We start from the raw sequence: 24,185 nt of genomic DNA on the forward strand, positions 1-24,185 counted from the left end.
AGCCTTGTTTGATCATTCTTGCAAAACAAAGGACTGATAACTTCGGACTAGAAATGGAGGGCTGGAATCGTCTATTCCAATGAAGGTGGAAATGTAGTCCTTCAGCTTCCCAAACGAAGACAATAACCAAATTAAATGGAAGGTTGTGTGCACACTAGGGTTTACGATTGGGAGATCAAAATCTTCTTTGAATTTGGTGAACCAAAAACGCGAATAGGAGAGAATGGGAGAAACGCGACAGTGGCTAGAGGTGGAGGAGCTCAAGCGGAGCTACGATATTGTTGGTGGGAATGTATCAAAGTGCAGAAGGTTGGGAAAATTGGTCGGAGTGAGCAAAAATGGGGAAAAAAATGTTGGGGGAAATTAAAAGTGAAATTGGTGTTTGGCGCGGCAGTTTCAGTTGTAGCGAAGATTAGTGCGCTGCTAAAACATAACTCTACCTCCGACGGCAAAAGTCGTTGTATTAACACAAAAAATCACTGTAATTTTTGGCAGTGAGCAATAATTTTCTTAAGCAGCAATAATTTTCATTGCAATAAGTCAAAAATCGTTGAAAAAAATTAAAAAAGAAAATTACTGTTTTAAAAGTCTGCAGCATACAGAAATCGCTGCTTTTAATATGCTATTCCAGCGATTTTATTTTCAACAAAAATAAAACCTTGGAAAAATCCCGATTTCTTATAGTGTGTGCAAACTTTTTGTATAAAAAGTAAGTGTCACTAAAAAATTAGATTTTTTTAACACTTTTTCAATGTGTGGAATCTTCCTGTACATTGAATCCAAATCTTGAGAATGAATATTCAAATGGGAAGTGCATAAAAAATATATATTCCATATCGGTTTAACTCTTTCAAAATGTTTATTGCAGAATCAGGAGATCTTTAGATACAGCTGGTTCGCAATATATTTTAAAGAAGTAAAAAGACATTTCTCACCCTCTATTCTTCGGTTTTTATTTATTTTTAATAAGAAATTGGTGGATATTGATGGATAAGATATCCTCCCTTCAAAGGCCCATTATAAAAGTTTTTGGACTTTTCAGATATAAACCTTAAGAGTAGAGAGTTCAACCCAACATACCATGTAATCAATCCAATCACAAAAATAATATGGGAGGCCTTCGGGCCGGACGTGGTGTAAAGACCGTTTTTACACCATTCAATAATAAAATGACACTTCAGCTTATCTATTAGCTTTGGAAAAAATTGAGATATACAAGATTTACTTTTTTTCCCACACTCGTTTGTTCTCTCTCCCTGCAATCTCTCTCTCTTCCTCTTCTTTTGTCAGTAGCGATGATCTCCCAAATTCTTTGATGTCAATAGAATGTAAATCCATTTCTCCATTTCACCTAATGCATGTACCTACCATTTCTCCAACCGCAATGAAAAATACAAACACCAAGAGTCACCGACTTAATCGAAACCCAGGTAAATGAAAAAGAAATTAACAAAAATCAGAGATGGAGAGGGAGCAGAATAGTTTGGTTTGAAAGGAGTAAGCTCATGCTTTCAGTTTTACAGTGAAACGCATGTCGACGAGGAGAGAGTCGGTAAAACAAGAAAGAATGTGATATTCTTTTTTTCTGAAATAGGAAATGATCAGGTGTGTCTGAGTTTATTGCAAAAACGTTTAGAAGCTAACGTGTCAGCGTTTTAAAGCGTGGTGTACATAGCTCTTTTTCACCTGATCCGATTTGAAGATTTTCTCAAATAATATATACTCAAGACCAGCTACTCTAGAGGATGTGAACCACTGGTCAAGGCCACTTTCCCCGGCCAAAAACTTGTACGTGAAACTTCCCATTAACCTCGATTATACTGCACCCAGCAGTCTTAACAATGCCCGAGTCATTCATCTTGCGGCCTGCATTTTATCAAAAAAATCAACCGCCTCGGAGTAGAGTTGATTGCGTATATAGCCTCTTAGCATTATATTCCATGACATAATATTCTTTGCTGGCATCTCCTTGAATAACGTTTGTGCTTCAACCATGTCTCCAGCATTGTTACACGAGACAGTATCTTTTGCAGGGATGTTACAGGGCTTTGAGTTCGCCAAGAGAATTTGAAAAATTAAAAAAACATAAAAACAAATAAATACATGAAAACGAATTGAGGGCATTTCATTTCCACAAATAAAAATAATAAAAATATTATAATAATTAAATATTTTATTTAATAAAAATGTTTGAAACTTATTTGAAAAATATAGTTATTCTAACCTTTTTATATAAAAGAATAGTTTATCAAATTTTTTTGTATTGAATTATTTTTTTGTTAGAGATAAATCCATTGCATGCTTTATTTATTATTTAATTATGGGCCTTCTTTCTTTCTTTATTTTTCTAGTAGAATGGAACAAAATATTTTTTTTAGGGGGATTACTTGGGGTAGGGACGGCCTTAGGCAGCTAGCTGCCTACCCCATTGACCCCCCAATATCTTATACAATTCTTAATTATAATTTATAAACGATCCTAATTGAATCTTCCAAGTGGGAAGATTTGGTGGAAATCAACATGGCAGAGAATGGTGGAAAAAGACTTTTACGATATTGCCTGCCTTTTGCCGTGGCCACAGAAGACGGCCGGGACTGGTGAAAGCAAGTTGCTGATAAGAGGAACGATTCATGCCTTCCATTGATCTCTTTAGAATATTAATGGACTGATGCGCATGCATGTATTTGTCAGCGTATATAATGATAGAAAAAAAAATATAATATAAAAGTAGAATGAAGGTTTTGAAGATTACATCTAATTAATTTGCTTTCTCAATTGTTATTGAATACATATAATACATATATCCCTATTTATAGGAAAATTAATTTAATACAAGATGAGATAAGATAAGGTAAATAATATCTTAAATATTTTGAAACTCAAATAAAAATAATATCAAATGATCAAAGTGATTTGATAATTATGAAAAATATCAAATCAATTTACTGATTTGATATTATCTTCAACATATAATATATAATTCAAATTGAAAGATAATGCACAAATTTTCTTGTGAATTTTTAGGAGCATTACTACTTTAGTGCATGTGCTTTTCTACATCTAGTATTATATCTTTACAAGAACTAATATTTGTAGTCCTCGAGCGTATAGTCTTTGCATACTCTCTTTGAAAAAAGTGAATAGATTTATAATCTACATAAAAATATTATTTTTTTCTAATAATGATCCTTATTTTTTTTCAAGAGACTACTTAGGGACTGCTAACTCCAGGATTGTATCTAGCATGAGTACCCTATCTTCACATGCGGAATTATATACCAAATGGCAAGTTATACATGATTATATCGCTTGAATCATAACATAATAAGGTTTGCAAACTTATCGGCTAGATTGAAACAAAGAGAGAATACTTCAGCTTTTGATAATTATGAATGGGATCCATGATATTAAAGGCAGTACGATTCCAACCTCTTTTAACTATAAAATGCGATTTTCAGATGGTGAGAAGCTGAACAAAATTATCAGAATTATGGAGCACAAACGAAACAATAACCTGTGATACTAGACAAGATTGAGAGATCATCGTTTATCCAAAAGTTTGAACGTCCAATAAGAATAGGTAAATTTAGTAATTTATATTTATCTTAAAACTCCTTATGTGTGAGCAAACTCTCTCTCAACAAATGTACTCAACGTACATGTAGAATATTTAATTAAATGTATTAAGTGTAGGTCATGATCGATTCGAATAGAATTTCTACTCTGATATAATGTGAAATCACTACTTGTTTCAAAATGTTAAGCTAATAGGAAAAAATACATTAAATCATTTATATTTATCTTAATAAGGACTAGGTCAAACATTATACACGGTGTTGGGCCTTCCAAGCACGTGCATGAGCAAAAAACACGTCCAGATGGTGGCTAGCCACTTCACCACTTCCCCACTTCACCACTTCCTTTCTATCATTAATTAATTAGCATGGTCGACATTGTTGCATGCCAAGAAGACGTTGCAATTGCCGAGAAGTTTCAACCCACTTTTCTATAATTATTGAAAAAATCTAGTTACAAGTACAACTGCGTACTAATATATGTACTAATCTAATGTGATTGGTCAAAAAGTAGATTTTATTGAAAATTGTACTAATTTGAATTTTGACTATGAAGAAATCAGTATTAATATGCAAATTAGTATACGACTTTGCTTGTACGTAGCAAAATTCATAATTATTTATTTGCAATGCGTATTGATCTACAATTCAACCTTCTTCCTCATCTTCTTCGTCATCTCCTTCCATGGCCTTTCAATTAGGAACTTCTTCCTCTTCTTCATTATCATCATCTCCTTCCATCCCTCCACAGAATCATGATGTGTTCTTGAGCTTTAGAGGTAAAGATGTTCGCCACAAGTTTATTTCTCATCTAAAACGAGCTTTACATCAAAGTGGAATCAAGACTTACATGGATGGTGTCGACCTTGAGAGAGGAGAACTAATATCATACGAACTTTTTAAAGCTATTGAAGAGTCAAGGATTTCGATCATTGTACTTTCTAAAAACTATGCAGAATCCAAATGGTGCTTGGACGAGTTATTGAAGATTCTTGAGTGCAAAAAAACATTCAAACAAACTGTTCTACCGATATTCTATGAGATAAAACCATCAGACGTACGAGATCAAAAAGGAAGCTTTGGAGAAGCATTCACTAAACTTGGAAAGAAAATCAAGGATGACATAAAGCTGCTACAGTATTGGAAGGAAGCTTTAGAAGAAGTAGCCAAATTGTCCGGGTTGGAATATACAACGTTTAGGTAAGCTTTGCCTATATGTTCTTCGTGTGTGTGTGTGAGCATATATATACATATATAATGCTATTGAGATATTAGGGGATCTAATATAAATTACTACTAGGTACCACGTTAGTTTTACATCAAGTTCATTGGAGAAATAGAAGAACATGAGATAAATAAAAATACATATATTTTCTTTCTTTTTGCCTTTTGGGTCTTTTGATCATGAATTGCAAGCAAAACCAAAGGAATGGAGGAATATATATGGAATTTTTTCTATCAAATAACTAATCATCGATCGAAAAAGATAATTAAGAAGAAGGGTGGGAATTGTTTATTATATGTGTTATAGCTATAGAAAGAATAAGATTTGGAGTACTGATGACAAGAAAAAGGGCTTTAAATTATAAAGAGTAGGTTTTTAGTTAGTTTCATTTTGTTTCTACATATAACGGCTCACAAATACTCTTAAATTAATGTAAGTCTGATATTCTAAGGGAGGGACAGATTGGAGAATGGAACAAAAAAAAGTTAAAAAGTTTATTAATAGATACAAAAAAATGAAAAAGTATGTCTACCCTTTGACCAATGCACAATCTAATATTGAAACACTCAGATTAAGGATAGAGAAACGCTACCCTTTGACATAGTAATCTAATGTAGTCACTTCGTCATGGAGATTAAAAAAAAAAGCATAAACAAGATATAATTTCACACAAATCATATTGATATATAACATTTACCTGTGAAAAAAGTTTGACTCTTTAAAATTTTCTACTCTCTCTCTCTCTCTCTCTCTCTCTCTCTCTCTCTCTCTCTCTCTCTCTCTCTCTCTCTCTCTCTTTCTCTCTTTTTTATAGGGATAATGAGTCAGAATTTATCCAAAAGTACATCATTGGGTGGGTCAACTCAAGAATAGTAAACCAAACACCTCTAAGCGTTGCCAAGTATCCAGTTGGGATAGAGTGTCGTAAACGAGACATTTATCAGCATTTAAGTATTGAAAGGAATGATATTATACGTATTATAGGGATATTCGGAACCGGTGGAATTGGCAAGACGACTATTTCAAAAGATATATATAATCAGATTTACTCTCAATTTGAAGGAAGTTGTTTCTTGAGTAATATTAGAGAAATTTCAAAACAAGCAGGAGGTCTAATTCAGTTGCAAAATACCCTTCTTTTTGATATTTTAGGAACAAGTTTGGATGTTCGTGATACTGACAAAGGAATGAATGTGATTAAGCACAGGCTTTGCTCTAAAAGGGTTCTAATAATTCTTGATGATGTGGATGAGTTGGTCCAAATTGAAAAATTAGTTGGAGATCGGGGTTGGTTTGGTTTGGGGAGTAGAATTATCGTGACAACAAGAGATCAACAAATACTAAAAATCTCTGAAGTTGATTCAGAATACGAGTTGAAGCTCTTGGATGACAATGAAGCTCTTCAGCTCTTTAGCTTGCATGCTTTCAAGAAAGATGAACCATCTAATGAGTATGTGGACCTCGCTAAACAAGTAATACAATATGCTAAGGGTCTTCCATTAGCTTTAACAGTGCTAGGTTCAGATCTAAAGGGCAACAGTACACATCAATGGAAGAGTGCATTGGATAAGTATAAAAACATTCCCAATAGAGATATTCAGAAAGTACTTTTAATGAGTTATGAAGGATTAGATAATAACGAGAAGGAAATGTTTCTTGATATTGCTTATTTCTTCAAAGGAGAACTTTTGGCTAATATCATGAAAATATTTGATAGTTGTGGTTTTTTTCCGGATAATGGTATCGACAGGCTTAGAGACAAGTGTCTTATTACTATTGAAGGTAGACATGTTCAGATGCATGACTTGCTACAAGATATGGGTCGAGAAATTGTTCGTCTAGAATCACCCAATGAACCTGGTCAACGTAGTAGATTGTTTTTTCATAAGGATGTCCATCATGTGTTGGAAGAAAACATGGTAAGTGTAAGAATAAAAATATTTAGTTTCACATTTATTTCCATTTTAAAAGTGAAATCTAGTAGAAAATTTTGGCCTTATGAATTAATATATAAATGAATATGTAAACATATACATACATATATATATATCCTGTAAATCAAAATGAGTTTGTAGTTATGTATAATAGATTATGTTTAACTAAGATCATTAATGAAAAAATGTATCACATCTAAATGTCATTTTTCGTTTCTAATATGAATTTAGAAAATTGATGCTTAACTTTATGCAGTAATTGTGCTAAAAATTCTATGCATTCTCTTATGTACCAGGGCACAAAGAAAGTTGTAGGCATGATAATAGAAATGCCTAAAGGTGAGGACGTCGTGATAAGGTTGAATTCTGAAGCATTTGTACAGATGAAAAGACTTAGAGTCCTTATCAATCGTAATGCAAGTTTTTCAAGCGGACCTAATTATCTCTCCAACGAGTTAAGAGTACTTGATTGGTTTAAATATCCGCTACAAGCTTTGCCACCCAATTTCCATGGAAATAAACTCATTATCTTTAAAATGCGTGGTAGCTTCGTCAGGGAGTTAAGCTTCATCAAGTTTAAGGTATCTATAATTATAATGTTCAATAACTTTGTTTCTTTGATCTATGTGCTAAACTCCTTTCAATTTTTTTTTTAACAGAATATGACAATTATGGAATTTTGTGAGTGTAATTTCTTAACAAAAGTTCCAGATGTTTCAAGCATCCCAAATCTGAAGGAATTGATTGCCCCAAGGTGTAGAAGTTTAGTTGAGGTGCATGACTCTGTCGGATCCCTAGAGAATCTTTGTCAATTGGATTTTTCTGGATGCTCTAACCTCATAATTTTTCCAGCGTGCCTCAAGTTGAGATCTTTACGCACCCTTTATCTTAATCATTGCTCAAGCCTTCGTAGCTTTCCTGAAATTGGTTGTGAAATGAAGTGTTTGACTACATTAACTCTATCGGGCACTGTAGTGGAAGAACTACCATTATCAATTGGCAATCTTACTAGAATTGATGAATTACTTCTATCTTGGATATTTGGCAATTGTACAAATCTAGTAAAGAAGATGGGGTATGATGGACAATCCATTCTAACTATTTGGTCTACAACAATGGAAGACGAGATTTCATCAAATGAAGAACAAGTCCTGGAATTGGCGCCTCCAACGAATTCAAGCAATGGTAGTAGTGCATTACAAGTGTTGAATCGTCATAATTGTTTCGAATCAGAATCAAATTTCTTTACAATATCAAGTTTCTTTACCACTTTGACTTTTTTAAATCTATCAAGAAGTGAATTTGTTAGCCTTCCCACAAGCATCAAAGGATTTGTTGCACTTAAGCAACTCTACTTATGTTATTGCGAGAAACTTGAAGAAATCTTAGAACTTCCACCAAATATAGGATTTGTAGATGTTATGGGATGCAAGTCGTTAGAAAGATTTCCAGAAGTATTAAGAATAGTGAAATTCAATGCGAGCCACATTAGATCGCTACGTTGTATTCGCTTGCATGGCTGCCACAAAATGGATGAGAAGATTTGGAATTATAAAGTGCCAAGTCCATCACTGTGGAAGGTATGTAGTGTCTCATCGTCTCGACCTCTCTCTCTCTATCTCTCTGAATTCTATATAGGATGCATGAATTTAAAATAAATGATGATGATGATATTGGTTTAACAGGGACATTATGATGCCAATGTGGACAGGGGGGATGAAGAATGGGTAATAAATATTGAGGGGCCACACCATTTGGAGGATATAAGTGGAATTGTGTTGTATAGCCTTATGGTTTTTAAAGGTCCTAATATTCATACCGATTATAAGAATTTTGTGATAACCATTGAAAGCTCAAATCGTGTATGCCAACTCAAAATTAATCATGGGGTATATTTGTTTATTAGTGAAGTAATAGTGTGGTACTATAATTTAGAATCATTAGAGCTAAAGGTTTTGGACAATTTGAGGATTCAAATTCATATTCCCGGTGATGATGCTCTTTTGCGGATGCCATATTATAGGAGTTGGGGAGCCAATATTGTATACAAGCATGAAAGCAGAGCACATAAAAGACGAAAAATGGATTGAATTAAATGCTAGCCCAAGGGGCCTGTTCCTACTATTTCTTTGGAATTTTAGATGAGATTTTCCTCTTTTTTTTTTTTTTTTTTTTTTTGGTGCTCTCTGGTCTTTAAGACTTGATTCGGTATGGAAAAAACAAGAAACTAAGAAGTTTGGTAAATCTTATAGTTGTAGCAAGATTTTTCATTCCATCCAAATCAAAGGACAGAGAAGAAATTGAACACAGGGTGTTTGATGAAATGCCTCAGTTAACTTGAGAGCACCGAGAGTCTACTGTTTCTATTTATAATGTGCATTACATCAATATAAGAGACATTGTGCCGTTGGAGACTTGTGTCTACAGAATCTTTAGCAAATGGAGATGCGATAGCTGACATTGTTGCTACTGTCGTGGGAGATGGGTCCTCATTTGGTAAGTCTTCATTTCTGGATATAGTAGTTGATGGATTATTGGTGTTATTAGATGGATAGTAAGTACTCTATTTGTTTAATTTTGTAAAATAAAATTGTTTATATTGTTATAAATGCCACCAACTGCAAAAGGAATAAAAATGCAACTTGTTTCCTAACGCAAGAAATTAAACCAGAGATGGGTTTCTGGTCACTCTTTGAGGTGGCATCCATGCCAATCTTGCAAGTCCTCTTGATCTGTATATTGGGAGCGTTCTTAGCAACTGAGTACGTAAATGATCTTCTCCCTACAGATGCTCGGAAATCCTTGAACAAGGTAATGCATGCATCCACACTTAGTAGTTATGATTGGACCAATTCAACAAATCTAAGCTTCTTGTACGTTTGGCATTGCGAGGGGAAAAAGTTAATACTCTTCTAGTCCTGTTTTCAATCTTAAATCTTTAAGAATCTATGAGGATTTTTCGTTGCTTATGCAGATCATCTTCATGGTGTTCACTGCTTCACTCGTATTTGGGAGTCTGTCCAAGACTGTAATGCTCCAAGACATCATTTCATGGTAGGTTACTCTTGTGCTAGTCTATGTGGCTTTCTCTTTTTCCCCTGTTAAATTTGGCATCCTTTCGACATTCTACTTGTCTTTCTACCTCTTTGTAACAAAATGAAATGCCTTGGGAAGCAATAGTTCCGATGGCACGTGCATATATATAATAGTGTCCTCATCTAAAATCAACTCTAAAGCATAATATGCTGGTGCCAAAGGGCTACAAAGGAAGAAAATAGTGAGGAAAAAGAGTTTCCTAAAAGGTGCGTTACAACGTCGTTTTTTTACAAACGAAATTGCCTTTAAGATACTGTAAGGTCCTGACAATTTTTTTTTTTTTTCTATTTGTGTTATGCACGTACAAACGAAATTTCATGATTCACCACATATAACAACATTGCAATTTTATCTATAAATATCAGGAAATATTTAATTAATAGTGCCAATTGAAACCTCATGTTCCTAGCTTTAGTTACCCGCAATATAATTTATATTTTGGTATAGTGACTCCATCATATATAGAACTACACTCTTTAAATTTCAATGAAATATAATCTTGAATACTCAATTTTATCTTTGCTAACCCTGAGGGGTAGCTCAGTTGGTTAAACCTTAAATTTGCTACCAAATGATCACCAGTTCAAGTTCCCTCAAGACCACTGAAGATTTACTTAGTCGTTAATTTCAGAGCCACATGGGATTAGTTGATATGTGCACAAGCTGGTCCGAACATTCACGGATATCCAAAAAACAAAAAAATTATCTTTGCCGCTGAAATTAAGATTGTCATTTGTTTGATGTTAAATTATTGAATTGGTGGATTCTACCCGTATTTTAGTTACTGGACGGCCAATGCACCCCTATTCCTATCTCTTTCACTTGGGTTGTTCCCTTCTAATAATTTAAATTGTTAATATGTTTTTTCTTCCTTTTATTCTAATTAATCTCCCAAATAATTTTCAAAACTACTATAGATGATGTACTTGTTGGAAACATTTTCAAAATAATTGTATATTATATATGTATTATTAATAATATTTTGGGTTCGTCGATGGTACGATTACTAAACCTGCATCTACTGCTTCTCTTTTCTCTTCATGGTTACGATGTAATAATATCGTGATTTTAAAATTATTTTTTACACATGTGTAATTATGTTATTTGGTATTTTTATATTGTATAGTTTCTATTTAGGTTGTATAGTGTTTCTTTAGGTTGTATAGTTTTCTTTAGGGCATTTTAGTCTTTATATCTACTCAATGGCAGATTAGTCTATTTTCATATTTGTATAAATGCTTGTGCCTTTAACATTTAGACTCACTTGGACAGTTTCGGATGGCTTCTTGAATACGAAGGGTTTCTAGGTTTTCATTCTTGTTAATTATTAATAATATTTTGGGTATTGTACACTTTTTTGTTTGGAACAGGGTTATGGTAGTGTGACAATGCATAATTGACACTTTTTCAGTAAATATATTTAATATTGGGTCATCAGCACCTATTTATAATTAGAAATACACAAAGAAACTTCAGCTTTTGAGAATTATAATTGGGATGTATGGTAATAGAGTTAGTTCATGTGTTCATTTCATCCTTATATAGTTAGCTAGGGGATAGATTGGGCCATTGATTTTAGGCCTAAAAAACTTCTTGTTTGGGTTGAATCCTTTGACCCGACATTCTATGATTTAAAGATCGATCAAAGTCAACGTACAAGTCCAACCTTTTTTAACTATAACTTTAAACTTATTTATTGACCCTTATCTGTATTTTGAAGTTGTTTCATAAATTAATAGAAATATAAAACCGAGAAAGAATATAAATAGACACACGACTAACTCCGTTATATGATTATATTGTATAAAAATTGGATTCCTAGGCTTGTTTCTTGATTTCAGAAACCGTTAATTTGTTCAATGAATCCAAAAGATTTCATAATTTAAATCTAATTAAACCATTAAGAGATGAGATTGTAATAAAAACGGTTTCACAAAGATGCATGCATGGTTCCTCAACTCTTTTCTTGATTTCTTGCGGTATATAATTAATAAAAAATAAATCTAAAATACTTTATGCATCTTTAAAACATTTAAAAAATATTATAATACTTTATGCGAGAGTATTGTTTATGGAAAGAGCATTGTTCCAAATATCGAGTCATCACCTTGCCACTGCCCATCGAGTTCTTAGCATTGATTCCATCACCGCGGTTCTTAAGTTCCTCTTCCGTTCACCGTTAATCTTAATTTCTTGGTTGATTTTTTTGTATGCTGATTTCTAGATTTTTTGGGTTGATTTTTTGTGTGCTTAATTCCATATTTTTTGGTTGATTTTGTAACTTTGTTGTTTGATTTTTTGGCATATACTAGGGTTGATTTCTTGGTTGATTTTGTAAATCCAATACCACTCGGACAAGTTGGAGTCAAAGTGAAGATACACAAGGTGGAGTCAGAGTTAGAGGTCATATTTGACCTCCCACAAAATTGGAGTCAAGTTGTAGGTATGACATTTCGACTCCAACTTGGTTGGTGCTTTGCCTTAAATATTAGGGGGCAGCCCAAAGGATGGTTATCTCTTGGAAGAGTGGAGGTTCAGATTTGAACAACCACAAGAATTTGAAAAAAATAAGACAAAACAAATTGAGGGAATTTAATTTCCAAATCCATGAACATCATGATCCCCTCCATTTTACATGAAATGGATATGATCAAATTCAAATTTTAATTTATATTTATAATAATTAAATTGATGCTATATATTTTAAGTGAGATGGATAGTATCCAATTCACAATTTACTTCATATTTTATATAAAATGAACTCTATACCTATCTATAATAAAAGACCGAGTTTAGGGGCTAGGGAGTAGGAATCCATGTGATGATATAAACCAAAATGCCCCTATACAGATCCCATATTGGACTGAAATACACCTATTACATGTAGTGATCTTAGTAGAGTACCCCTTCTAAGTTATCGGTTTAGGCTGATATGCCCCTACTACATATTTGAACAGACTAAAATACCCTTACAACATATTAGATCAGACAAAACACCCCTGATATGAATCAAATAAGCCAATCAAGAACGATAGCCAGAAATTTCCATCTCACAATCAAAAAAATCTCCATAACTAGAAATTAGTCGATTGATAGCCAGAAATTTCCATCTCACAATCAATCATGGAATTAACACAAACCCATGATCGTGTCATCGATATGAGAACTAGTGACCCACAACATTGTCATGGATCTCTAGGGCGTAGCCCCATGACAATGTAGCGCCGTGTGTTGATATTAACCAAAAATAAAGCCATGACATCTCCATGGGTCCAATTCTACCTAACGATGGACCATGTCATCGATGTGGGTCCAGATCAACCAAGCGATGGATCTCGATGTCGATTTGGGTCTCGATCAACCAAGGGATGGACAATTGACTCGACGATGAACCACCACACCACCATGCATCTAGATCGACCAAGGAATGACCATTTTTTCTATGGCGAGCCTTTTCCTACTTTAAGCTCGCTTGGGTGGCAAGCACTTTTTTCTTGCCCCTCCACCTGAGCAAGCACTTTGCCATCCTTTGCTACCCTAGTTGGTGAGTACTTTTGCTTGCTCTCTGAGGTACGAGAACTTTTGGTGAGCACTTTGACTCCCATTGTGCTTACTAGAGTGCTAGCACTTTTGCTCTCAATAGTTCTCGCCTATGGTGGGAGAACTTTGCATCTACTCACCACATAGCGAGTGACCACTTTTGCTCTCCATGATATTTTCCTTAAAGGTGAGCACCTTTGGTTTTCATGGTGCTCACCATGGGGATGAGCACTTTTGCTTGCTCCTCCATGGTGCTCACTTGGGGGTAACACTTATCACCCTATGCTTGCCCCTAAGCAAGCCTTCATTCTTCTCTTAGGATGCTTACTTGGGGGCAAGCACTATTGGTCTTCATGGTGGTTGCCTCCAATGCGAGCACTTTTGCTCTCTTGGGGTGATAGTACTCTCTGCTTGTCCTAGGATTCGAGCACTTTACCACCATGTGCTCAACTGTGTGGCAAGCATTTTTTCTTGCCCATGGGACAAGCATTCTTTTTCACTCGAGACAAGTACTTGCTCACCCAGGAAGAGTATTTTGCTTCCTGAGGTGCTCACTTGGATGGCGAGCACTTTTGCTCTCCTATGGGTGAACATGTTTTGTTCTCCTGTGGGCAAGTAGTTTCTTTTTCTACTTTGCTTTGTGAGGTAGAGAACTTCATGCTCCTTCTTGATGTTCATCAAGGGAATGATTTTCACGTGGTGAGCACCTTTGGTTTTCATGGTGCTCACCCTAGGGATGAGCACTTTTGCTTGCTCCTCCATGGTGCTCACTTGGGTGTAACACTTTATCACCCTGTGCTTGGCCCTAAGCAAACTTTCATTCTTTTCTTAGGATGCTTACTTGGGGGCGAGAACTATTGGTCTTCATGGCTGTTGCCTCCAATGCGAGCACTTTTGCTCTCTTGGGGTGATAGTACTCTATGCTCGCCCTGAGATTCGAGCACTTTACTACCCTTTGCTCGACTGTGTGGCAAGCATTTTTTTCTTGCCCATGGGACAAGCACTTTTTTTTCACTCCAGACAAGTACTTGCTCACTTGGGGAGAGTATTTTGCTCCCCGCGATGCTCACTTGGATTGTGTGCACTTTTGCTCTCCTATGGGCAAACATGTTTTGTTCTCCTGTGGGCAAATAGTTTCTTTTCCTACTTTGATCTGTGAGGCAGCGAACTTCACGCTCCTTGATGTTCATCAAGGGAACGATTTTCACAAGGTGAGCACTGACGCTCTTCATGGTACTCGCCAAGGGGGCTTTTGCTTGTATCGGGTGCGAGCTGTTGTTTATTGCCCTAGGGTGACAACACTCTTTGCCCGCTCGTGGATTCGAGCACTCTTTGCTCACCTTGGGGTGCGAGCACATTTTTCTTGCTCTTTTAAGTAGTTTTGCTCAGTCCGAGGTGTGATCACTCTTTGCTTGCCCTGGTGGACTAGCACTTGCTTGCCTCCAACATTGTTTTGCAAAAGTTACCTTTTTTTTTTCTTCAAATTTCAATTAATCTATATGCGGAGAACAGACACGTGCCCTCCTACTAGATTGGTGGTGTGTTGACCACTGAAGTGTAAAACAAACGTTCAAACTTTTAAGATTCTTGAGATTTCTTAATGGGGGAGGATTGTATATTTTATCACATAGAGCACTCACAGTGGATTATTCATCTTATCCTTTAATATACATAATCAAAACCCATTTTTTCTATTTTACATGCTGATTTTTACAATATACCATACATCAGCTTATCTATTTTTACTTCATATCCTTTAAATACTATACTTTTTAATATTCTATGGGACAAAAAGTACAAAGAAAGAGATATTATTGTGAGAGGCAAAGTACAAGAAGAGACAAAATAAATAAAATAATGTTTACATTTGTGTACAGTCCCTTCTACATATAGAGGCAACACTATAGATAAATTAAAAATAGAAATGGAATACATAATCTGTTGGATGCACTTTTAAGCTGTTTTCCTTCAAATTTTACATAAAAATAGGTTTTACAAAACCCTGAGTGCTCTAAGTAAGCACCTACTACAACATCTTTATTGGTGATGTGTTGACCACTAAAGTGTAAAAAATAAACTTACAAATAGTTTTTTATTTTTTTATTTTTTTTTAATTTATCTATAAACTTACTTACAAAGCAGTACTGCATGCAACAGTTCCGTCCTTGTCTATGGAAAGGGAGTAACACTAGGTATAAATGTGGAGACTCGGATCCACTCATCTAAATACACACACACACACACACACACGCATATCCTATAAATCAAAATGAATTTGTAGTTATGTATAATAGATTCTGTTTAACTAAGATCATTAATGAATAAAAGTATCACACCTAAATGTCCTTTTTACAAAATTGGTGCTTAACTTTATGCAGTAATTTTCGTAATACTTTTTTGCATTCGCTTACGTACCAGGGAACAAACAAAGTTGTAGGCATAATAATAAAAATGCCTGAAGGCAAGGAAGTGATAAGCTTGGATCCTAAAGCATTTGTACAGATGAAAATACTTAGAGTGCTTATCAATCGTAATGCAAGTTTTTCAAGTGGACCCAATCAAATACTTAGAGTACTTGATTGGTTTGAATATCAACTACAATCTTTGCCACCCAATTTCCATGGAAAAAAACTCATTATCTTTAAAATGAGTGGTGGCTTCATCAGGGAGTTAAGCTTCATCAAGTTTAAGGTATTTGCAATTATAATCTTCAATAACTTTGTTTCTTTAATCTATGTGCTAAACTCCTTTCAATTTTTTTTTTTTTTAACAGAATATGACAATTATGAAATTCAGTAAATGCCATTTCTTAACAAAAGTTCTAGAATTCAAGTATCCCAAATTTGAAGGAATTGATTGCCATAAATTGTGGAAGTTTAGTTGAGGTGCATGATTCCGTTGGATCCCTGGAGTATCTTTGTAAATTGGATTTTTTTGGATGCCCTAACCTTGAAAATTTTCCAATAAGCCTCAGGATGAGATCTTTACATAAACTTAATCTTACTAATTGCTTAAGCTTCCGTAACTTTCCTGAAATTGGGTGTGAAATGAAATCTTTTACTAGATTATTTCTATCGAACACTGCAATGGAAAAACTACCATTATCAATTGGCAATCTTGATAGACTTGATGTATTATTTCTAGATGGCTGCAAAAACCTTATGCATCTCCCAATTACCATTATTCTTCTGTTGCAACATTTAAGCCATCTTGTGATATTTGGTGGTTGTACAAATCTAGTAAAGAATATGGAAGACGAGATTTCATCGAATGTAGAACAAGTCCAGGAATTGGCGCCTCCAACAAATTCAAGCAATGGAAGCAATGAATTGGAAATGTTGAATCGTTAGAATTCTTTCCAATCAGAATCAAATTTCTTTCCAATATCAAGTTTCTTTATCATGTTTAATTCTTCAGACACATTGACTGAATTACATCTATCGGGAAGTGAAATTGTTAGCCTTCCCACGAGCATAAAAGGATTTGTTGCACTTATTGAGCTCATCTTGAGAGATTGCGAGAAACTTGAAGAAATCTTAGAACTTCCACCAAATATACAATTGGTAGATGCTGAGGGATGCAAGTCGTTAGAAAGATTTTCAGAGGTATCAAGAATATTGGAATTCAATGGAAGCCACATTAGATCGCTATGTTGAATTTTATTGCAAGGCTGCGACAAAATGTTTGAGAAGATTTGGAATTATGGAGTGCCAGATGAATCACTGTGCAAGGTATGTATGTGTCTCAACCTCTCTCTCTCTCTCTCTCTGAATTCTATATAGGATGCATGAATTAAAATAAATGATAATGATGATATTGTTTTAACAGAGTTGTTATTATGATGATGATGATGATGAATGGGTAATAAATATTGAGGGGCCACACCATTTGGAGGATATAAGCGGAATTGTAATATATCTCATTATGTTTTTTAACAACAATCTTCCTAATGATGATTTACCTAATGTTGAGATAACCAGTATCAGCTCAAATTGTGTATGCCGTACCGGTGAAAGTGTATATTTGTCTAAGGAATATCCAATTCGGTATGATGATCATGAACCGTATTATATTGTACCCGTAGATGATGATGGAAGTGTACCCATACACCAATATCGAGTATTGAAGTAGTACTCTGATTAAGAATCATTTGAGGTAAAGGTTTCAAACAATTTGAGGGTACAACTTCGTATTCCTCCCAATTCTAGGGATCCTTTTTGGGTACCTCTTCGGTTACAATATTATATAAGTTGGGGAGCCAATGTTGTATACAGGCATGAAAGCAGAGCACATAAAAGAAGAAAATGGATTGAATTAAATGATAGCCCAAGTGGAATTTCAAGTGAGATTTTCGTTTGTTCTCTCTGGTCTTTAATTAAGACTTACTTGATTTGGTATTTGCCATTCATTTATTTTTGCATTTTCAAGAATGTTCAACCATTTATTTACTTGGCCTTTTGTAGAGTTTGATAACCTGTCTTTTCTTTTCTAAAATGATCATTTTCAAGAATGTTCAATCTTTCGATTCACATGCAGGGAGTTTGTGTCAGCCCAGATTGGTGGGTTATACAGAGGCTCGGGAAGGTACAAATTGATCACTTGTTCCTCATTTCTTTACAACAAATGTAACTTCACAAACATCATATATCGATTTCTTCTGAAGAATTTTTCTTGATTAAGATTGATGATGACTGATCAGCAAAAGCCAAGAAGTATTTTGGTTTGGGTGGATTCTTTGAGTCAGATAGCACATGGATGATATTCTTTTCTTTAGTTTCTTAGCCACATTTGTTTGCTTTCTTTCATCTTTGGCATTGCTAAGAGAATATAATATCCCAGATATTAAGGGTCATCCAAATCTCCCAAAAAATGCAAATGCTTTTCTTTTCCCCCTTATTTTTATTTTCTGACAGTTCAGTATTATGGAAGCTATATTCTTTCATTGTAGCTCATTCTTGCATTATCCTTAGTCATTAAACCACATTACATTTTAGTGATTAAACCATAATTACATTTGAATGAAATTACTTCAAAACTTTAGCTTTTTTGTAATTTGGCTCTAAGTGATATAGTTTGATGCTTACATTTTAATTGATTGTGTTGTTGATAGTCTATATGATTGGTGAATCTGTCGCAGATTATCGAGATAATGCCAGACAGAGTTGCAGTACCTTACCTTAGAAGGTACTTGTGAAAAGAGCTAATGATAGTTTGGAGACACTGATTGTAATCCCAAAAGATTCCAACCCTGATATGTGAAATATATTTCTTTCCAGAACATTGTCTTTTGGTCATTTATAATATAGATATATAGTTTTTTGAAAGTTGTAAAACAGCTAGTGAATTTCATTGTTCAATTTTAAGTCTATAGTTTTCCTCACAGCTAGTGAGTTTCATCCTAAGTGTACGTGGAAGTCATATCAGCAGGGATCGATTAACACAAGCAACACTTAAAACAGTATTGGTTCAAAAAGTACAGTGATAGCAATTATATCCTAAGGAAAATTTCTAGTTCATTAATTTGTTTTAAAAAAAAGAAAAATGATCAAAAAATGCTAAGTTGTTTTCCCCGAGTAATAAAAAAAAACGATAATTTTACCTGACCTCGAATGAGCTGGTTTATTTTTGCAGGCCATGGGTCACGGGTCGAGTCAGTCGGGACAAAAAGGGCTTGGCCAGGCCAATGTGTAGGCCTACCAGCAACAAGGTCTTGTTATGAAGTCTCAGATTCTTGTGGTGAGCTATTAACAAAGAAATATTTTTAGAAATAATTCTTGAGCAGTAGAAGCTTAGCAAGTATCAGGATTAATTATGCATTTCACTCCTTAATTTCATTTTATAGGTAACAAGATTCTTGAGGAACAAAGGATATTTGGCAGACAAGAATAAACCAATCATCTTCTTGATGGCACGACTTGATACAGTGAAAAACATTATTGGACTGACTGAATGGTATGGAAAGAACGAGAAGCTAAGAATTTTGGTAAATCATTGAATTTCTAAGACAAGTTTCCATGACAGGTGCATATAACAACAGTGGCCTCATCTCATATCCTAAAACTAACTCTGAACCAGAATATGTTGGTGCAACATGGGCTGCAAAAGAAGAACAGAGTAAGAGAAAAGAGTTTTATTTCAAAGTGTGAAGTTCGATAAACATATACTTTCACATATTTACTACTGCGCTTGTTCCTCGGACACGTACACCACGTCTCTCCACGCCTTCATTGGCTAAGAATTCTCATCTTTTATAAGGGAAAAAAAAAATTCAACAAGTGGTATTTTCTAATCTATTGACAATATATCATGATATTAAAATTATTTTTGTAGGTGTCCATTTCTAATGGCATGCCATCCTTGATGGGTTGGGAGTATCACATATATGTATTTTAAGACAACTTAATAATTACTCAACATGTAAATAATTAGCTTTTGGAGCTGACTATAGCTCAAGTCTAACAAACATTTTTTCATCCTGGTTTTGAAAAGATTTTATTAGCTTTGAGTTTGAATATATAGAGCTAAAAGATTTCCTGAATTATTATGGCTGCTGTTATTGTTTATTTGAAGTAGCGTGGCTGCTGCTGTTGTTTATTTGAAGTATTGTGGCTGCTGCTGTTGTTTATTTGAAGTATATGTACAAGTAGAGACACACGAACCAACCTTAAAGACATAATGTGTACAACAAGTGGAGACACATTTTCCCCTAGGAGTCACTTCTGAGTTCTGTGTCCTATTGCTCAACTGACCCTCCTTTTTCATTATCAATGCAGAGGTGACATGAAAGTTATCCACTTCCTGATCATCAACACCATTACATAGATCATTATCCAACTTTTTCAATAATGATTTAATTTCCAATCACTTGAATGCAAATGTTCTTACTTCTTAGCATAGGACTTTAGTACCTGCTCAATTCAGCTTGTGGTGAATGTATATTTACATGAGAGTTTCAGTTTGATGCCATCCAGCTCAATTCAGCATGTAGAAATCTGCAAAAGCATCTTTTGTACTACAGAGTAAAACTCAAATGTGTTGAACATTAGTGATGACTTGTGTTTTTTTCAATGGTGTTTTTTTGAGGTGAAAATTTAATAGACAGATGTGTTTTTTTAAATGGCGTTGTATTAAATATTTAGAATGTGTTTTGATGAAATGTGTTATGAGGTCAATGAAAGAATGACACATGGCAAATTGGAAGCTTGCGACCTTAATGGGCCCAAGAGTGGTTTAAGAAAGACCCTAGTTTACTAAGATGAGATGAACTAAGGATAGACAAAAAGACTTTAGGTCCAACTTGATATACACAAGACATTAGGCTCAATGAAGAAGACATAAGAGTATTAGGCCCTACTTAGTAAGATCCAAGGCTATTAGCCCAATTTTGGAAAGAACCAAAGTTAGAATTCTACTTAGTGAACTATTGAGGCCGAGGAAAGACCCAATAAATCTAGAGATGAGGCCCATGGATAAGTCTAGCATATACTTCTTGTTCTCTTACAATTTATTCTCCTAAATAATTTTCAGGAACTACTTGTTGGAATTATTTTCAGAATAATTATATATTATATATGTGTTATTAGTAATATGTTGGTATCGTACACCTCATTAATAGTAGTGTGACAACCTAGAATTGATGTTTTTTCGACATTTTAGAATTATGATTGAAATCCATTATATATTATGCATTTTTATTGTAATAACCTTCTTGTAATAACATAGCATACACGTGCACCTAGACCTGCATTGCCTAGTTGCGTCAAAATAGGTATTTTACAAAAATAATAGGTTTATTAATAAGTCGGTATGTATAATAAATACATATTTAGATATATTAGAAAACAAAAAGATTACTTCAGAATTATAGTCAAGATACATTAGAATAAGATAGAAAAATAAAAATAACATCATTGCCACCACAATAAATACTATCTCCACACTCAAAAAACGTATAACCAAGATTTTAACATTTAAACATAAAGTAATTAAATAAATATACAAAGTAAATACAATCTATTCATAAAGCAACAGTATAAAATTAAAATAGACCATAAATTAACTCAAGTTTAGCAAATAAGCAACCATTAAAACAAGAGCTCTGCTTCCGCCACATAATTTGTATACCTACAGAATTATGAATTAATAAAGGAGGATGCATGGATTGGCTAAAGAAAAAGAATATAATAAATAAAAATTCAGCATTGTTTAAATTTTTGAAACGCGTTTCTTTTAAATTAACTTCACCATCTTAAACAATAAACTTTAAGCATATTGTTTATCTAAAGGGACTTACAATTCGTACAAACGTGAACAGGCTGACTCGGATGATCCACATACACGGTATTTGAACCAAATAAATTACTTGTGCGTAAAACACACGCCATTTACACTGTTTTGAACTAAACTCATTTTGCGTAATAAAAAAAAAAAAAAAGAAGCCCGTATTAGATCCCACAAATTAATTTTATAATTTGGATTTTTTCGACTGAAGATTTATCTCAGTATGTGAGATAGATCACCGAATGAGCAGTGCTACCTATCAGGCCCACACCCTAGACACCTATTTATATACATGTCAATTTACCTTTTTATCCTATTTTATTTACAAACATGCATGTCTAGAATCATTTTCATTTCGTGGATAAAAAGGTAAAATGACATGTTTTTAAGTGGGTGTGTAGGGTGTGGGGCTTATGTTTAGAATTTTTTAATAAAAAATAATACATCTTATTAAATGACTTTACGGAAGTTGCCAAGAAGTTTCATTCTGTCTTTTCTTTTAACACGTTTGATCCAATTGTCTACAACAATCATATATAAATATTGTGTGCATTTAAGTGTAGATTATTAAATAAAAAATAATACATCTTATTAAATGACTTTATAGAAATTGTTAAGAAGTTTCATTCTAGATTTCCTTTTAACACGTTTGTCCCACTTGCCTACAACAATCATATATAGATATTATGTGTATTTAAGTGTAGATTGTTATATAAAAAATAATACATCTTATTAAATTAGTAACTTATATTTAAAACAAAAACTATTAGATGAAAAATAATATATTTAATCAAGTTACTAATTTAAAAAAAAAATTAATTAACAGTCTTTTAGCTTTCAAAACGAATTTCTCTTAATGTAGACACTTGACTAACTTCTCTTATTATCAATTTCTAGACTTTGGGATCTCTTTACTGATTTTCTTGAGTGAGAAATAGCTTTTCTTTCTTTCTTTCTTTTTCCCCAAATTTTTAGTGCTTGTAGACGTATGGAAAGTCACAAAAGTATATCATTGGGAAACTACGATATCCCGTATTTACATATATTTTTAATTAAGGATTATTTAAATTATTATAAATATTAGTTCTCTTTTTTAAAACTTAATGTGATATTTTTTGGATTTATTTTATGGATTTTAAGTTGTGCAATTTATTTTAAAAGGCATTCTTGATATTATTTATTATTTTTCATTTAAATTACTCTTTAATTTAATTTATTTTATTTGTGAGTTTCAAATACTTTATTTTATTTATGTTTAGTTGTAGTGTTTTATTGGGCTTTTATTCATTTTTATTGAATCTTTTTCCTCTTCCGAATTGGGCTCTTCCTAGTGGTTTTACTCTTGTTTTCGGGCCGGATTCTCTTTCAAAACTGGGCCCAGCCAGTGGCGCTTAAACCCAGCCCCTTAACTCACCCAAAACGGCGTCGTTTTGGGTTCTAAACACTTAGAGCATCCGCAATGGCCTCGCCATTGCCCATGCAAGTCTAAAATGGAGCATAAATTTGCAGAAATTCATTTGCAATGGCCTAGCTAAAACTTGAAAGTTTAACATAACTGATACAGTAATTGTATCCCTTCCTCCAAACTTGGCGAGCGACTGTTGTCCAGCCAAAGCTTATTTTATTCTTTCCGCTCCTTCATCTGCAATTGATCTGCTCCTTCTTCATTTCTTTCTTTTTTTTTCTCTACGCCGGAGCTCCGTCGCATGGAAGTGTTTTCGTTTTCAGTAATTGGAGAACCTCAAAACAGAGTAGAATATTGTGCTCTCGTTCTCTCCGTCGCATGGAAGTGTTTTCCAAATTCATCTCCGTTCTCTCTCTCATCACTCTATCTCTCTCTCAGTTACGGGGCCATGCAGATCGACTGCGTTTTCTTCTAGCGCAGCTGACCTCCGTCCAGCCACTTGCGGGCCGCCCAATTCCGTCGCAGCTGACCTCCGTCCACCTCACTGTCATTGACCAATGAGCTCTGTTTTTAGGAAAGAAAAACAGGGCTGCCAACCGGAGCCTCACTTACGTTGCTGCACCTCCACATCGCCTCAGAAGATGCCGCCGAGTACTGCACGTCAGCCGCACTAACGGCAGACCTCTGTCGAGCCACTTGTGGGCCGCCCAGCTCCATCGCATGCCTCTGTCTCTGTTTTCATTTTTATTTTCGTTTTCGCATGCCTCCGTCGCCCAGCTCCGTTCAATGTGATGAGTTGATAAAATAAATATTATATTATTATTTTTACTTCAAAATAACTAGTTCAATGTGATGGACTTAGCTAAAAGTTTTGATTATAGCTAAAATTTACAATTCTAGCCAAAATTTGGACTTAGCAATGGCTAGACCATTGCTGATGCTCTTACGCCTCTCTTCCTTTCTCCTTTCCTTCTTGCAACGTCCCCTTCACTTTTCCTCTTCATTTCCGTTACTTTTTCCTCCAAAGCAGACCGATTATCCCTCCTCTCTTGTGCTGCGTTTCTTCCATCATTTTCGGTTGGTTAGTTGTATTTTAATCTCTTGCATTTGTTTCCTTTCCCACTGTAAAC

At 34.4% G+C, this 24,185-nt stretch overlaps 2 protein-coding genes across 2 annotated transcripts in view; both read left to right on the top strand.

Annotated features, from left to right (window-relative positions):
* The window catches only part of LOC122297764 (disease resistance protein Roq1-like), a 73,658-nt gene that overhangs the window by 19,364 nt on the left and 30,109 nt on the right, over window positions 1-24,185 (top strand). The window lies entirely within an intron of this gene.
* Window positions 4,261-19,365, top strand: LOC122296803 (TMV resistance protein N-like). The gene is made up of 17 exons (XM_043106600.1): window positions 4,261-4,775; window positions 5,615-6,719; window positions 7,031-7,315; window positions 7,394-8,314; window positions 8,420-8,537; window positions 9,162-9,230; window positions 9,490-9,545; window positions 9,709-9,788; window positions 12,143-12,273; window positions 16,515-16,715; window positions 16,788-16,975; window positions 17,063-17,101; window positions 17,199-17,489; window positions 17,907-17,954; window positions 18,508-18,554; window positions 19,002-19,077; window positions 19,213-19,365. The coding sequence occupies exons 1-17, from the start codon at window positions 4,261-4,263 to the stop codon at window positions 19,363-19,365; spliced, it is 4,323 nt and encodes a 1,440-aa protein (XP_042962534.1).

This window comes from Carya illinoinensis, chromosome 15, assembly GCF_018687715.1.
Source record: "Carya illinoinensis cultivar Pawnee chromosome 15, C.illinoinensisPawnee_v1, whole genome shotgun sequence".
Lineage (NCBI taxonomy): Eukaryota > Viridiplantae > Streptophyta > Magnoliopsida > Fagales > Juglandaceae > Carya > Carya illinoinensis.